This window comes from Nicotiana attenuata, chromosome 2 (genome assembly GCF_001879085.1).
Source record: "Nicotiana attenuata strain UT chromosome 2, NIATTr2, whole genome shotgun sequence".
Lineage (NCBI taxonomy): Eukaryota > Viridiplantae > Streptophyta > Magnoliopsida > Solanales > Solanaceae > Nicotiana > Nicotiana attenuata.
In genome coordinates, this window is record NC_031990.1 from 46,553,117 (window position 1) to 46,570,457 (window position 17,341).

General features: G+C 36.7%; 3 protein-coding genes across 4 annotated transcripts; 1 reads left to right on the forward strand and 2 right to left on the reverse strand.

Moving 5' to 3' along the window:
- LOC109222966 (CASP-like protein 1B2) lies at positions 7,251–8,763 on the reverse strand. The gene is made up of 3 exons (XM_019387245.1): positions 8,443–8,763; positions 7,970–8,093; positions 7,251–7,633 (listed from the first exon to the last, which is right to left on the reverse strand). Exons 1-3 carry the CDS (start codon positions 8,715–8,717, stop codon positions 7,388–7,390), a joined length of 645 nt encoding a protein of 214 aa, XP_019242790.1. The 5' UTR covers positions 8,718–8,763; the 3' UTR covers positions 7,251–7,387.
- Positions 9,515–13,378, reverse strand: LOC109208980 (protein LSD1-like). Of its 2 annotated transcripts, XM_019372147.1 has the most exons (8): positions 13,073–13,378; positions 12,726–12,784; positions 12,455–12,568; positions 12,242–12,352; positions 11,438–11,550; positions 10,145–10,213; positions 9,977–10,048; positions 9,515–9,880 (listed from the first exon to the last, which is right to left on the reverse strand). In XM_019372147.1, the coding sequence occupies exons 3-8, from the start codon at positions 12,564–12,566 to the stop codon at positions 9,845–9,847; spliced, it is 513 nt and encodes a 170-aa protein (XP_019227692.1). In that variant the 5' UTR covers positions 12,567–12,568; positions 12,726–12,784; positions 13,073–13,378; the 3' UTR covers positions 9,515–9,844. The 2 variants fall into 2 exon arrangements, with proteins under 2 accessions (XP_019227692.1, XP_019227700.1); XM_019372155.1 differs by lacking the exon at positions 12,726–12,784.
- Positions 14,620–17,128, forward strand: LOC109208958 (cation/calcium exchanger 4-like). Its single transcript, XM_019372117.1, has one exon. It carries the CDS (start codon positions 14,926–14,928, stop codon positions 16,867–16,869), a length of 1,944 nt encoding a protein of 647 aa, XP_019227662.1. The 5' UTR covers positions 14,620–14,925; the 3' UTR covers positions 16,870–17,128.

The following is a 17,341-nucleotide window of genomic DNA, read 5'->3' on the forward strand; positions in this document are numbered from 1 at the left end:
CTTGCAGTTGCCTTTATGTAACTGCAGCTTGACCCTTCCACTTTAGTCTAGGGGGTTTGAACCTAACTTTAATGTTGGTAGGGGCAGAACTTATGAGTGTAGAAGTATTGTGTACCACTCTATCAGTAGTTCCATACTGCACAAAGATAAAAGATTGTGAGTGAGGGATTATCTAGCAAACTATATATGTTGACTGTGTGATTAAGTGGAAATATTTACCCTCTGTATCATAGTGCCACTTGAACCAGATAGCAGACCATATCCTGGTGCCTTTTATCCATTAAATCTTACATTTTCACCACCTCTTCTAGGCTCATTGGTCTTCCTTTTTGGACCTCCAACAATATTAGTTGATTGTTGTGTGCTTGAATCAGTATTTGGTTGAGTGAAGGTGCCACTTTCCATAATTGAAGCTGCTTCTGCACTTCCAACTGATGATGCTGCACTTCCAGCTGTTGCTAATGTATTTTTACTAGTTCCAGCCCTTCCACCAGTTGTTGATGATGCATTTTCAGCAGTTTTACCTCCTACTGAACTAGTTCCAATCCTTCCAGCTTGGGTTCTCTGCATACACATAAAAAAAAAGACATTAGTAATTGAATTCATCTGATAATGAGCACATAAGAATATTCACATTAATACATACAACAGTTGGACATCCTTTCTTGTTATGTCCAAGAGTCTTGTACAAAGAATATCTCATTTGTCTCCGTATCCTTGTACCGTCCCCAAACTTCTTCTTTGGTTTATCATCAGCTTTTCTCATTATTTTCTTTGGCCTTCTTGGCATTGCAGTTATAACAGGTGGCTCAATAGCTAGCAGTGGGCTTTTTGGCCACAAATTCATACTAGTTAAAGGTTGAATGAATCTGTTGTATGCCTTAATGTAGGTGTCCTTTCTATACCTATGGTCAACATATGGCTCAACCCCATAGTTCTTATAATGCATTGTTGTAATTGAATGTGCACATGGTATTCCTTTGAGTTGCCATAACCTACAAGTACAGGAACACCTCATAAAGTTAACAACATATTTATATGGCCCATCTTGGATCTCATACCTTATTTTACCATTAAATTTGACTTCACATTTGGCTGCCCTTTGAGCATTCTCTCCAAGTATTTTTATAGTCATGGGCGATATATCACATACCCATTTTTCAGAAAAATCTCTCATGCTATTCATCCTCTCCATACACTTGATTCTAATTTCCTCTAACATAGTAATGATATATTTGTGCCTAGTTGCTAATATCCAACTACTAAATGTCTCGCACATGTTGTTCTCCACTACATCACATTTACTATGTTCTTTGAAGTATGCCCTACACCATGTCTCCTTATTGTATTTCAATAAGTATTGAACAATATCTCCCCCCCCCCCCCCCCCAAGCAAGTCCATTTCATCCAACTTCTTGCTAAAGTAATGTCACGGCCCAAAATCTAACCATGATCGTGATGGCGCCTATCGCGTTACAAGGCAAGCCTATTCCCAAAATATTACTACTAATTTGATTATAAGAATTTAATAAAATATTTCCAATAATTTAATTCCTGATAAACTAAACCAACTCTAAATATAAATAATATAAAATACGAAAATGAGTCCCAAACATCGGGGTGTCACTAAGTCATGAGCGTCTAAAACTATGAACTAAGATATATAAGTGTCTAAAAGAAGAAATGACAAAAAGAGTAACAAGGTCCTGCGGACGCTGGCAGCTACCTTGCAGTCTCCAACTAAAGCCGGCCTGAACTCAACGATCGCCGCGCTCTAACTCACCTGGATCTGCACATAAAGTGCAGGGTGTAGTATGAGTACAACCACCTCAGTAGTAACAGAAAGAACTAAGGAACTAAGCAGTAGTGACGAGCTGAGCAAATAGTCCAATTATTTATTTTTCACAATTTTAAAAATAACAGAAATAAATAGGTAAATTCCATAACTCAGTAAATGCCACAAAGAAATTAAACAGATAAATGCAGCAACAGCAAAACTAAATGCAACCTCACAACAATGTCACTCCATCACTCAGCACTCGCACTCAGCACTCAACACTCAACACTCAATACACTCAACACTCTGCGCTCACTGGGGGTGTGTACAGACTCCGGAGGGGCTCCCAAAGCCCAAGCGCTAAGCACGGATAACTCACGTGCTACCATATCAATACCTGGATCCGCACGGTCAACTCACGTGCTACGCGGACAACTCACGCGCAATGGTATCAATACCTGGACCCGCACGGTCAACTCACGTGCTACGCGGACAACTCACGCGCTATGGTATTAATATCCTCACAACCAGGCCCTCGGCCTCACTCAATCATGTACCTCACTAGCCTCACCATCATCAACAAATAAGGGGACACAGCTCACATCAAGTATCACAACATATCAGCAAAATAATAGAGACTGAGGTAAACATGTACAATAATTTCTATGACTGAGTACAAATAATGTGAGCATGAATAAAATCTAAACAGGATCTCTAACATGAAGGCAAACAAGTACAACAACAAGTAAACACATAACCACAGATAATAGTTTTTAGGCCTGGCTTTATGGGACGGACCAAGTCTCAATCCCTCGCGGTGCACACCCACACGCCCGTCACCTAGCGTGGGTATCACTACCAAACAATCACATGATATCAATTTCTCCGGGTTTATACCCTCAAAGCTAGAGTTAGAACTGTTACTTACCTCAACAGCGTAAAATCCTACTCCGGGATGTCCTCATCCCTCGACCCGGTCTCCAAAAGCTTCGAATCTAACCATAATCAGAATACTATCAACATAGTCTAAAGAATCGAATTACACAATAAAAACTACATAAACATGCCAAAAATCCGAAATCGGCCAAAACTCGGCCCCCGGGCCCACATCTTGAAACCAGTCAAAAATGGTAGAATAATAATCCTCGTCCTCTCCCGAGTCTAACCATATAAAATTTATCAAAATCGGACTCCGTTTGGTCCCTCAAATCCTCACTTAAAACTCTCCAAAACTCAAACCCTAACTCCCTCAATTTCACTTTGAAATCATCAATCAAATCCCAAAAACGAAAATGGATTCATAAATTATAATCAAAATCGAGTAGAGAACACTTACCCAATCCATATGGTGAAAATCGCCTCAAAAATCGCCCAAATCCGAGCTCCCCAACTCAAAATATGACCGAATGAACAAACCCTTATTTTGTATATTTTTCTGCCAGCTATTCTGCCTCTTTTCTCGTTCCAAACAATCCCGAAACTCGTATTTTATGCCTCCAATGGATTCCTTGGGAAATTATAGTCAAGTTAGGCTTTTGAATCACTCAATTTGACCTTATAACGAAGGAGATATGTAGGTTTTAATATTTGCAAATAGTGCAGATTTTTAAATACGCTGCTAGTGGCAATTTCGTAATTAATCTGAAAAATCTGGCAACCTAATTCTTAGTAAAATGACCATAAAATCCTCATACGATGTCCAAATTCGACGATTCTTTTTGCTACAGGTCTGTAATTACAATATGGATCTAATGCTTAAATCAAAAAAGAAATTGGAGCTCATTTGTTCAATATGATATCATTTATGCTTGAAGAAACGGCGTCGAAACATATAAAAAACGAGCGCAACACAACCCAAACCTATTCAAAACTCATCCGAGGCCCTCGATACCTCAACCAACAATTCCAACAAGTCATATCACTACCCGAACTTAGTCGAACCTCCGGAACACCCAAAACAATACCAAAACACCAAATAAACCTCGAATTCAAGCCTAAGAACTTCTAAACTTCCAACTTTCGCCAATTCAAGCCTAGTTCTACCACAGACCTCCAAATTATATTCCGGACACACTCCTAAGTCCAAAATCACCCAACAAAGCTAATCGAATCATAAAAATCCAAATCCGAATTCTTTTACTCATAAGTCAACTTCCGGTTGACTTTTCTAACTTAGCTTTCTAATTAAGAGACTAAGTGTTCATTTCACTCCAAAACTACTCCGAACCCAAACCTACCAACTCGATACAACTCAACACAGCTGAACAACATATAAATAAGCATAGATGGGGAAATGTGGCTATAACTCTCAGAACGCACGATCGGATCGTTACAAGTAAACTTCAAATATAGCTCTTGCACACTGCCAGAATTTTTTTCTTATATCCTCACCAGGCCAAGTTTGCTTCCAATTGGCCCAGATATGTCTAACATACCACCTTATCTCAGAATTTGGCAATAACTAAGTTACTAGATTAAGACCCTACAATTAAAATATTATATTGTTATAACTTAAACATAATTGAAAATAATTACACTTTAAAGGCAAAGTGTTAGAAACCATACCTTCTGCATATCGGACATGACTATCAGCCATTCTCCTTCAGTTTTAGTCAATTTCAGATCATGCTTGAGACATCTGATAAAACAAGACCACGTATCCTTGGATTCCTTTTCAACTACTGTCCAAGCCACATGGTACATTTGATTATTTCCATCCTTGGAAATGCAGGAAATCAGTTCACCTTTACATATTCCCTTTAGGAATGCACCATCAAAGCCAATTATGTTTCTGCACCCTTCTAACCATCCAGTTTTTAAATGCTTCAAGACAGATATAAATGCCAATAAACACCTCCTTGTCAGGTTCTGTATTCTTGGATGTCCTTATCACTACAATAGTGCCAGGATTAGTAGACTTTGTCATTTCAGCATAATCATGAAGCCTTTCGAATTCCGTAATCACCCATATTATACCTCATAACTATCATTTTTGCCCTTTTGTAGGAAGTTTTACTCACATACAGACCATATGCTTTTCTAATTAAAGCTTGAATTTGATGATGCTTAATTTGAGGATCACGGATTATTCTGTCTTTGAAGTTTTTTGCAATCCATGGTGGGTTACACATCTTGTTCTTTGTCTTATTGTAGCATTTGTGGACATGGTAGTATGTAATCACCCTAAAATTCCTGGTGCAACCTTATATGCTGCCAAGAATATGCCATGGACAACCTTTCTTTATGCACTTTGCCCTAACCCTTTCCCTCTTATTAGGTTTCAACTTAAGGTTCACACCTTTTTTATAGAATAGGTCTATAATGCCTCCCTAAACTGTACAACATTCTCAAATATCATATATATTTTAAATAATATTTTTTTTGCAACTTGTGTCAAAGTAGACCTTCTTACTTGGATTCCTAGCTGGTGCATTCCTTACTTCATCAGGGCCAACAAGTTTTCTTTCATCGTTACTACACTCACTACCTGGATCTAAGATGTCAAAATACTGGTCACCCTCTCCTAGTTTCCCTTCATATTTTTTCTTTTTGTTCTTATGCATATCTTCAATACCAGAATCTATACCAACAGGACCAGATGATATATCATCTACATTTACTTGGGCATTCTTTTTTTTTTGTTAATTTTAGACTATCTAATTTCAGCTAAGTCATCTTCTAGGTCACTACAATCTTCAATATTCTCATCTATATCAAACAGTGAATCACACTCTTCAGAATCTTCAAAGTCCTCATCAAAATCAGATTCTGATGTTTGAAGGTAATAGGATGAGAAGTTATTACCTTCACCTTCATCTAATTCTTCTATCTCTCCATTTATATCTGCCAGCTTACCCTTATCTTTATCATTTTCAGTCCTATTTATAACATTGGTGGGAGGTGACACATCAGCATTTAACCCACTGTCATGTCCATGTGTTTGTGGAGTGGGGTCCAGTTCAGTTATGTTCTCAACAAGAATAGGATTATTAATTACATGTCCAAACAAATCAACCTCTAAAAACCCTAAGCCCATAGCAAACTTGTGAAACAACGTAATATGCATCTCATCAACATAAATTGTAGCTAACTGAGGACAAGTTAGTCTATTTGCATACCTTAGCTCAGGGTTCGATACAAAATTATCACAGTGGTGGATTTGTAGGTTAACTAAACTTGAAGCCATTTTCTTATCATACCTGCAAAGTAAAAAAAAAAAAAATCAGTGTTATCAATGAATATTTATTATCAAAAGTTGCACGTTTACATAACTCCATAAACAAACCAACAAAAAAGACAGATTTTTTTTAGTAAAAAAGCTTCCAAGATTTCTTTTTTGTCCCCACAATACCCTATAATATTCAAAAATATACTGGTGGACCACTAACAAGAACGAGACCCAACAAACTTCACTAAAAAAACATAAATCTAAGATGAAATTCTGATTTGACAAAATAAACCCAAAAACTAAACGGAATAACCAAATATGCCATTACATGCATGACACTACACTAAAAAGGGTTTTCACTTCAAAATGTAGTGGAACAGAGCAAAAGCCCCATATATTCAAGAAATGTAAACAACAATTAGGACATAACCTAGCCTTCCCCTAAAACCCCTAAATCAACAAGGAAAATGAAGATCAATAAAGACAAACGATGAAGAACAGATGAAGAAACTTACTCAGAAACTTGGATAACAAAACCGGTGATGAAAAAATCCCGGCAACGATGACGAAGAAGAGAGGGAGACATAAGAGGTTCAATACTTTCTAAGCTCTAAACTAATCGAGTAACCGTAAAATGAGGAGAAAATTTGGGTTTGGTGGTTAATACTAATTCTTTCGTTTTTTTCCTATGTGGCGCTAATAAATGACCTGGAGCCTACGTGGGTTAATTATATTGACGTGGCGTCCTACGTGTAGGAGATTGTATTACACGCACTGGCAGCCTCCTGTCATAAGCGTTTATTATACATGATTTGAATGAGTGTAAGCGTTCACTTGGCAAAATGATAAGTTTGGGGACCGCGTGACAAAGTGACACAAATAGAGGTGTCATTTAGGCTATGCCTAAGTTTGACGCTCGAATTGCCATCAAATTATATTTTGCGCTGAGTTTTCCTTTCAATAAAGACACGTCACTTTTTGAGTAACATATTCATATAAATTTTTCTTACACAATATATATAAGTTAAATTCATATATTCCTATAAGAGAGAACCAGAAAGATAGAACCAGATATTGCGCCTGACCTCCTTTTCAGTAGATGAGATTAGGCTGAAAGAGATTTCTTTCATTAAAATTCAGTGAAGGTCATACCAACTCGAAACCAAGAACGCTCTATTCGACATGGTTATTATGGAGGACATGCCGATGTCTATAAGCTCGCAATTAGCCCAATAAAAAAATCATACGCTTGAAAGAAAAGAGAAAAGAACCCTCGGATGATGCTGGCATCAGAGTATGTGAATATCAAAGCCAATACGAAAACTTCATTATCATTGTACCAGTAATAAATGCATTAATAGGCAAAAGCGAAACACACGGTACAATTAAGCCAGAAAACCATATACAGAAAGATTGTTATGAAATGACATGGTGCTTCTTGATCAAGGAATAATGGCACAACTGCCAGAATATTGGATGTTTTTAAGTTTAATTATAGTAATGGCAGTTGTAATGATCATAAGGAGCAAACCAATAAAAGAAACAATAATGGCCCCTTCCCCATGGCTGCAGTATATATCAAATTTATCACAGATTTTATTCCATCTTGCATGAGAATTCCCATCTTTACCAAGCTGCCCCATAAAAGCTGCTGCACTTGCTCCACCAGATACTAGTGCCACATTCATCTAGAAAATCCAAACAATTTAAAAGATATAACAAAGGATTAAATATTGATTAATGAAAAGGAAACATTTAATTCAAAATCGATAGAGGAAAAAAAGGGCAATCGGTGCACGACAGTACATATCGCGTTTATGCAGGGTCCGGAGAAGGTTGCACCTCAAGGGGATGTGATGTAGGCAGCCTAACCTGATGCTAGCATCAATGGTTGATTCTACGGCTCGAACCCGTGACCTATAGGTCACACGGAGACAACTTTACCGTTGCTCCAAGGCTCCCCTTCACAGGAAAATTCCTTTATTTTTAATGGGGAATTAGTGATAATTAAATGGATTGATTACCATGTCTAGGACACCAATCACATAAAAACGAAGTCCCTTGAAATCATATTTGCTTCCAATAAAACAAGCTGCTAACATGAGCAAGTTATGGAGACTGCACAGTCCGTTTGCTATCACAAAGAACCTGCATATTATCCGCAAATTAACTCACCACCCTAGCTATATTACACTAATATTTTTCTCCAATTATAAGAGTGATAGGTTCAACAATGATTTGACTATGCTTTTATGGAGCCGAGGATCTATCGGAAACAACCTCTTTACCTTCATAAGGTAGGGTAAAGGTTTGTGTACACATTATCCTCCCCATACTCCACTTATGGGATTACACTGGATTTGTTGTTATTGTTGTTGTTATAAAAGTGATAGAAAAAGAGTTTTATAAGTTTAACAAGAATTTAATTTATGCGTACCGACAATAGAAAGAAATTAAAAAAAGGATTATAAGATAATGAGAAATTAAAGGGGCTTACACAAAAGCAGGAGTGTGCTGGAACTTAGCAGTGAGGGTGGCTTGAATAGGAGTGGTACCAATTGTAGCAACAACAAAAGTTTTCTTTTGCTTGTTAAGTGCCATAACTAATGTTGCCGAAATTGTTGCACCAAATGCCAATAACCTCAACAATGCAATCACCCAATTATAATAATCCTTAGGCTTATAATTACTAGTGTTGTTATTTTTCCCTACTAATTGCTGGTTGTTGCTTCCTGCAGCCACATCTGGTTTTTCTCCATTTTCTTGAGCCATTTTGTGTTTGCTTAATTTCTAATATGCAGCTACTCATGCCAGTTGATTCATATATAATGGCACTTCTTTCATTATTTTACTTTTTATGTCATCAAAGGTTAATCAGTTGGTGGGAAAATGGAAGTCTTATTGTATATAAAGTATGGGACAAGTTTAGACATGATCTTCGAGTAGGTATATTGTGAGGTGATTATGCGTGGAAAACTGAGATATTAAACCAACTAGTTAAATACATGGGATTTTTTTTGGCGGGGGGGGGTCAGAGAAATATTTTACCTTAATATTGTTGTTGAACAAAAAGTTCAAAAAAATTAATATCTTTCATTTTATTGACAATTGTACGCACTCTCAAAGTAATAAGTTCCAATCGTTAATTTCTTACCAGCAATTCAGTTTATAGTAAAAGGCTCTTACGATTTAGCTCATGCTTGCAAGATTTATATTGTTTTTTATTTTCATCTTTTAGGTTAGAATTTCTTTCAGATGGGAACCTTTGTTGTCAACTCTAGTCTAACAAACTTGAAATTTACTTCCAGAAACTCAGAAATAAATAAGTGTATTTCATCCAAAAGCAGATAATTTAATATGACAATATCATGTCGATATTAATCAGAGACGATTTCAGGACGTGTCCGCAAGTTCAACTGAATTCATTACTTTCAGTTCAAACTATATACATATGCAAAAAAGTTAAATATATGCAAATAAATACATATAAAGATTACACACATTCTGAACTCACTAACTTTGGATCGCTTCGCCATTTTATAGTAATTATTATATCGTAAATCAAGGCCTTAAGACCAGTAAGTTTCAAGGTCATATATATTAATATCAGGCATATAAGGTACATAACATTCTGTACTTATGACATTGGGCATATTCACGCCACAAATCTAATGCGTAGTTCATCAATTACTGACTCCAAATAATCACACAAATCACTGTAGCCTCAATCACCCAATCATATTCAAAATGTTACAGAAAAATAGGGGTATGGCTATAGTATTAACACTAGACACTACCATATTTATATGCAGCGAGCCGTCTTTATACTCGTCTTTCCATTGATGCGAGCAAAACTTTTCAACCGTCTTCAAAGAACAACTTCTTTAACTCATATGTAACTATGTTGTCGTTACGCCAACAACAACATTGCTCACCTGGAAAAATGTAGAAATTGTATCGTTAATAATAAGGCAGACAACTTGAATCTGAAGAGGCCTAATAAATAAATGAATGAACAAATAGATGCTTACCAACTTTCCACTCTCATCGACAGACATTGGGTTTTGAACGACGACAGTTTGGTTTTGAGAACGAGCCTTGGCCTAAAGCAGATACAAACACGTTTCAGAAGTCAATTCTAGTCAAATTAGAAAATTGTAAAACAGAAAGAAACAAATGCAGCAGACTGATGAACTCACTGTTGAAGAAGAGGATCCTGAAGCAGGTGTTGCAGTGCCGTTAGGTACATGGACTCTTCCATCTCCTGCCTGCAACGACAAATATATAAACACATGAAAACTAAAATTTCTTACCACAATCAGGTAAGCATGCAAGTAGCTTAAAAGATGAATTAGTAACTACAAAAGACCTGATTTTGGCTAAAGCTTAACAGGCACAGGAGAAATCAACGACTAACGTGTTTTACAGTTTCCACATCACTTTTTTTTTTTTTTTAATCTTTGCTTCTTTAACCTTCTTTTTTCTTTTGCCACAATTGGCAACATCAACTACTTATAAACTTCTCCAAATAAAAATAATAATCAATCAGGATGATTATATATCTCCTTGCGTTTGCATTTATTTGACTGGTGATGTTGGTATCACAAGCTCTAGACCATAATTCTCCACGAGAAAAAACGATTCGAAATCTTCTTCCCACATAAGCTTCTCCATAAAACTTCTACAAGGTTTTAAATTTCAGCCAAACCGCTCACACTTTTATTTGCAGTAGTCCTCAAAAAACATTTTCAATTTAGCCTACTTGCTTTACAATCCATGATATGCAGCAAGGATTAGTCGCTTTCAATGATTCTACAAGTTCAGACTATAAGTTATTCTCTGATTGTAACAAGATAGGTAAATATTCTACAACTATATAGAAAATATTTTACAGAATATGCATAGAATCTGATTCTTATCTTTGGAGCTCTCGGAAAACTCACCCAAATCAAGCAAATTCTTTATAATGAATTTTCTAATATTAGATATCATTGAAATGGCAGCACACGAAAAAGCAATTCAACATTAAAAATGTTAAAGTAGAACAACCCCAGAGCTTTGGCCCTGTAAGAGTGCAACACGTGATAGGTGGGTTAGGCACACGTCACAGGTTCGAAACCTGCCGCACTGGTATTTAAGTGGAGAAGGATAGAGGGACAAACTCATTATACACACCGAGTTTCGAGCCGTGCGCCATTAGCCTCTGTGTATGTGTGTGTGTGTGTTTGACGAAGCTAAATAAGCACCCCTTCTTTAGGAAAGAGCAGATTGTTATAGACAAATTAGCAACGGGAATAATAATGAAATATACTGCATCCAATTGAATTCTCATGCACCAAAAGCATAATCTTAAAATCCATTCTTTTTTGTTCTTATCTTTTTCTTAAGTAACTGTGCAGGTGCATCTGCATAGGAAAAAACAGTAAGCTATATGAAGCATCAGCCAAAACTTTTCAGCAAAGATCAAAAAGAAAAAGAGACATCATACTCACATTAACATTGGTAATATAATGGCATATTGCACATTTAACTGACGGAGCTCCACATGGATACATCAGCATCATACGGCAGTTTCCACAGTAGACGTGAGCAAACTGGTTAGGACCTGAAGCATCAGCAAAGTTACATGTTGTCCAGGAAATTCTTTGAAATAAAACTGGCAGATGTAGACAATGGAGCCAGAAGTCTAAGTTCTAACTAGGCCACTAAACCCTCAAACCAAAACCACTTATCTAGTTTATTTACCTTCTTTCACTTTATAAAAATTCTAGTGAAAGATAGAGTATGCAAACTTTTTGGGTCTAATCCCCTCTTGATGCAATGCATCAGAGATAACTACTCATCTATTCATCTTATAAACACTTTCTTTACAGCTTAGCTCTAGTAAAAAACTAAAAGGGCACCTAATTCTGCACACAACATTACTATCCAATTGCCCTTGCCACATCACAATTTTAGCATCGTAAATCTACAAATGTTGTTTCCCTCCTGACCATCGTCCACCTTGAAATTATGTAGCTTCTGACACGGGGCAAAACTTCCCAGCTAGCATGATAGAGAAGATAGAAACCAAGGGGGAAAGAACCATTACGTTTGGGCAGGAAAGAGTTATTCACCATACACCCCACTCTGATTGCTCATGTACAGATTCCACTAATATTTTCTTAACCCCACAATTGATACATATAAACAGATTTAGTCAGGCTTACATGGATTCGAGGAAGAGACTCTAAGATGTCATAAGCAGACAAACAATAGTCTCAGAAATCAAGAAAAAGGAAGTTTCAAGTTTGTACCTGGAACAAGGTTCACCGTGTGACAACAGGAGCATCTCACACTGCTTGCCCCACGTGGATGCATGAGTAATGTACGACAGCCTCCACATATCAGTTGAGCCATTTCCATTCCTGCAGAAAGATCACAAAAGCAACACGTTCGAATAACAAAAATTAACATGGAGGGAGAGTGGCTCAATCCAAACAATTGCCACAGAAATTCGAGACAGATACCAGGAGGTGGGACAGCGGTGAGTGCATTGCACACAGCACAGCAGACATTAGAAGCTCCTCTCGGATAAAGAAGAATTGTCCTACACCCACTGCACATTAACTGACTCTGCATATCTGCACGACGGAAACTTTTTAACCAAATAGACATGCCAAAGCTCACTGGCTACAGTTCTGAAGGTTGCAACAAATTTAAGGGGTTAACTTAATCCTGATTAAAAGCATAATTGGCCTAACAATTAAAAGTGGATGAGCTGAGACAACAAGGTTTCACCTTCCAATATGTTTAAAAGAGCCAATTTTCTGTGGATCCGTGGTGTAAATATATTCTTCCTGCTTGACAAAATGAAAGAGAATAAAAAAATAATTTTCTTCAAATTAGAACCTAAAAAGTATCAAGCAATTTCCTTTCAAGTTGCTGAAGGTTGAATTTACAATTCTTCATTCTTTTCTAGGAATTCATAAATGATCAATAATAATTCTTATCTAGAGTTTTTTTTATATAGATATAGAAATTGCTTAATCAACACCTAAAAATAATCCAAACTTTAACCATAAACAAATACACCCATATATCAAAAGACAATCCAAATTACCAAGATACAACATAAGAAAAGCTACCTTATAAATCTGAAGGACAAATCTGAAGGATAGGTACCCTCTATATATATCCCCACAAGAAAAATATATACAGTAAAGGGTACTTGAAATTGGAATTTTATGCGAAAAAATCGATATAAATTGGGGATTTCTAGATTTGAAGGTTTGAAGATTTCGAAAGATTGGTTTTTATTTTGGATATCTTTCCTTCCTACATCTCCTTTCCTTTGTTTTCTCTGTTTTACTGTTTTTTGTTCTCTTTAATACTTTCTATACTCTTCTTCTCCGTTAAAAAATGGGAATAAATGCTTTTTCACCTATCTTGAAAATTAAAATATAGAAACAAAAAATAAGAAAAGGCTTTTGAAGCGGAATAGAAAACATTCGGGAAAAATAAAAGGGAAAATAATTGGCTTTTAATTTAATCCAAACGCGTAAACTTTTTAAATGTTTTTTTCCTCCGTTGACTTGACGCAAAGAATATCTCTACATAAAAAATTTTATAAGTAAAAAAAGATACAGAACCGACTGACAGAGATTTTGTCCCCAAAAAAATGAAGGGAAAAAAATGTCAAATATATTGGTGTATATATTCTCTGTTTGAGTATCCGTCCAACTATGTTCTAATCCTTATACTTTAATATAAATATACCCAAAAAAATATATCCTTAGGTAAAAAAGAACATGAGTCATATGTATAATCTTATTTAAGCTCCTGTAATAAGGGTTCTGAGGCTTATGTACTTGAACAATTAGATTAATTTTGATTGAAATTTGTCGGCCTCATTGCTTTTATCTAAAATAGGATAATAATTGATGAATAATATTTTCGTAAAATATACTGACTGTTACTATCTACTTATTTATTGGATCTTCTGAATCCATATAGTTAATTCCAAAAAAAATTAATGGTAGACAAAAAGGATTTTAACTTAGGAATTATATACCACTGATGAATTTACATTTGAATTATTACATACTAAAAAAATATGTATGGAGACCGCCCCTAAAAGCAAGAGATTAATATGGGGAAAAAATGAGATATAGAAATTTATAACTAGTAATTGAAAAGTGGTAATTACTTTTTCATGGAAAGATAAAATCTCAATAAAATAAACTTAAAAATCAGGAAAAATTCCAGCATAATATACTGGAGTTCAATCTTTTACGTACAAGATTCCAATATAATATGCTGGAGTTCCAATATAATATGTTAGAAGTTTATATATAGGAGCTCCAAAACCATCATATTATAGTGGTATTTTCCGTATTTTAGCTAAAATAACTACTATTTTTTGATGACTTTGTAATTGCTAGCTATTTTTTTTATTACCATTTCAAAAAACTAGCTAGCTCATGCTATTTTCACATTAATAAGTGATGAGGCGTAACAAAATCAAGTAGCCAAAATATGTATAAAGATCGAACACATGTACTGATAAGAAAAATGAGTATGTCAAATGATATTATTTATTTAAACCAAAAAGAAAAAGGAAATTAACCCAAAAAAAAAGAAAAAAAAAAAAAAAGGAAATACGACTTCACTAGGACCCATTACCATTATCTTCCAAAGGGAACATTGAAGAATTGTAAAGGGAATCCATTGCAGGAAGCTTCTCAGAAAGGAGCAAACACGTTTATCACAATCCTTCATTTACCCCTCAAAGCTCGCTTTCAATTTCAAACCCTCGTTTTTCCCCCAAGAACCCTATCAATCTGGTCAGTACCCTTTTCTGCTTTTGAGCTATTTTTTGTCTTACACGAAATTCGAGTCAATTCGAAGACTTTTCGTTGCTTTACCCGAGTTACAGTAGGTTTTTAATTGAAAAACCGAGGATTATGGTTCTTGGGTAATTCGAAATATTTGTTGACAAATGGAGAAATCTAATGGTTTTTTCATTAGAAAAAGTCCACGGCTTCGTGGGTTGTTCAATATTGTATGTGCCCTAGTTCTAATGTTTTTGTTCTATAACCGTGAAGATATTGTGAGCAATCCAATTTTAAAAGAGTCATCTTTAGTTCCTAGTCAGTGGCACACAAGGAGTAGTTTTGATGGTTATTCTTCTCATACACGTGTGATTCGTCGAGGGATGTTAGGAGTAAACGGGTCTGCTGATGCTAATGATTTAGCTGTAAAAAAGCCTCAGTTATGTGCAGGATTGTTTGATCACGCAGGGTACAAGAGTAGTTGTGATTTCTTGAAAGCTCACCCGGATTGCTCGTCCGGAGGGTTCTTTGATTACTTAAAGTTCTATTACTGTGATTGTAATGGAAGTGCGTGGGCTTATGTAGTGTTTGGTGTTTGGCTTGCTGCATTGTTCTATCTTTTGGGTAACACTGCAGCTGATTACTTTTGTGGTTCCTTGGAGAAACTGGCTAGCTTGTTGAAGCTATCGCCTACGGTTGCTGGAGTTGTTTTACTCCCGCTTGGTAATGGCGCTCCGGATGTATTTGCGAGTATTGCTGCTTTTGTAGGAAGTGGTGCTGGTGATGTTGGGCTTAACAGTGTTCTAGGTGGGGCTGTGTTTGTTACTTGTATTGTTGTGGGTGCTGTTTCTCTTTGTGTAGCTGATCAGGATGTTCAGGTTGACAGGAAATGCTTTATTAGGGATATTGTCTTCTTTATTGTGACTTTGATGTCGCTATTGTTGATCTTGATTGTTGGTGAGGTTAGTGTTGGAGCAACCATTGCTTTTGTATTGATATATGTTGTTTATGCCTTTGTTGTTGCTGCCAATGAGATGTTGAGGAAGCATGCAAGGAAATTGAGATTGGATGTTGTTACCCCTTTGCTTCCTGTTAGAGGAAGTATATTTTCTGAAGGGACTCAGGAGGATGACTCCATTTATAGCTCTTTGCTTGACGTTGAGACTGAAGACAGGAGCATACAGTCACATAGTTCCTTGCCGCAGTGGATGTGGGCATCAAATGTGGCAATATATTCTAATCAATCACTGAAGGTGCATGATGGGGAAAGACCTTTGTGGGGATGGGTTGAGGAGGATGGAGAAGTCAAAAGCCCGTCATTTTCCTGCTCTCAGCTCTGTTCACTTCTGGAGTTGCCATTGACCGTGCCAAGACGGTTGACAATTCCCCTAGTCGAGGAGGAAACTTGGTCAAAGCCATATGCTGTAGGCAGTGCTGCTCTAGCTCCTGTTCTTCTTGCTGCTTTATGGAATACTCAAGACAATGAAGGTACCCTAGGCAGAAATGTTGCAATATTTTTTGGCATTTCTATTGGTTGCACGTTGGGTATTCTTGCATACAAGTATACAATAGCTGACCGTCCACCTCAGAGGTTTTTGCTTCCATGGGTTTTAGCGGGTTTTATTATGAGTATCGTTTGGTTTTATATGATTGCGAATGAACTGGTGGCACTGCTGGTTGGATTAGGTGTGGTACTGGGGGTTAATCCTTCAATTCTTGGGCTAACTGTTTTGGCTTGGGGCAATTCAATGGGTGATCTGGTCTCAAATGTTGCTTTGGCGATGAATGGTGGAGATGGTGTGCAGATTGCTTTATCTGGGTGCTATGCAGGTCCCATGTTCAATACGCTTATTGGGTTAGGAATCTCATTATTCCTCGGTGCCTGGTCAGAGAAACCTTCTTCTTTCATACTTCCACGGGACAAAAGTTTGTTCTTCACCATATGTTTCCTCATGTCTGGTCTGCTATGGGCCCTCTTTGTTCTTCCCAGGAATGACATGCGCCCTAACAAGATGCTTGGTGTAGGCCTTATCATCATCTATTCGGTATTTCTGTCTGTTAGGTTGAGCAGTGCGATGGGAATTTTTTCATTCTTTGGTCTTAGTGGTTAGTATGGAAATCATTTGGCACTGAGAATTCAGATTGTGCTAATTGATTTGGCTAGTGAGCTTCATTTGTATCTTGTTGGAAGCTTGGGACAAAGTTCCATTGTAAGGAGCTTGTTATGCCCATCAATGATGTATTCTACTGTACAAATACTCACAATGTAGGTGCTCTGCGACTCCTTTTCTTGAGTCTTCTGCTTTCTGTGTTGCATAATCTTCATACTGTTTATATTTCTGCAATAAAGTTTCTGTTTGATTGAATCAATCATTATTCGTCTCCCGGGCCAATGAAATCTGAGAATAATTTGTTGGGTTATGTCTCAGTCGATGAGCAGCTACTTGTTTCAATGAAAGAGATTGTAAGACATGTTGTATTAATGAACAAGCTGATCACCATTTCGCGTAGAGACATTATGGTGGTGTTGGTTAGAAAATGATTTTGTTTTGCAAGAATTGGTAATGATTCTGGAAAACAAAT

Coding starts and splice junctions, on each gene's coding strand:
- LOC109208980 (XM_019372155.1), bottom strand. CDS start 12,566: ATGCAGAGTCAGTTAATGTGCAGTGGGTGTAGGACAATTCTTCTTTAT. Junction 11,551..12,241: donor CACGGTGAACCTTGTTCCAG/GTACAAACTTGA, acceptor CTGATGCTTCAG/GTCCTAACCAGTTTGCTCAC. Junction 10,049..10,144: donor CAGGATCCTCTTCTTCAACA/GTGAGTTCATCA, acceptor TATCTGCTTTAG/GCCAAGGCTCGTTCTCAAAA.
- LOC109208958 (XM_019372117.1), top strand. CDS start 14,926: ATGGAGAAATCTAATGGTTTTTTCATTAGAAAAAGTCCACGGCTTCGT.
- LOC109222966 (XM_019387245.1), bottom strand. CDS start 8,717: ATGGCTCAAGAAAATGGAGAAAAACCAGATGTGGCTGCAGGAAGCAAC. Junction 8,094..8,442: donor CAGCACACTCCTGCTTTTGT/GTAAGCCCCTTT, acceptor GATAATATGCAG/GTTCTTTGTGATAGCAAACG. Junction 7,634..7,969: donor TGATTGGTGTCCTAGACATG/GTAATCAATCCA, acceptor TGGATTTTCTAG/ATGAATGTGGCACTAGTATC.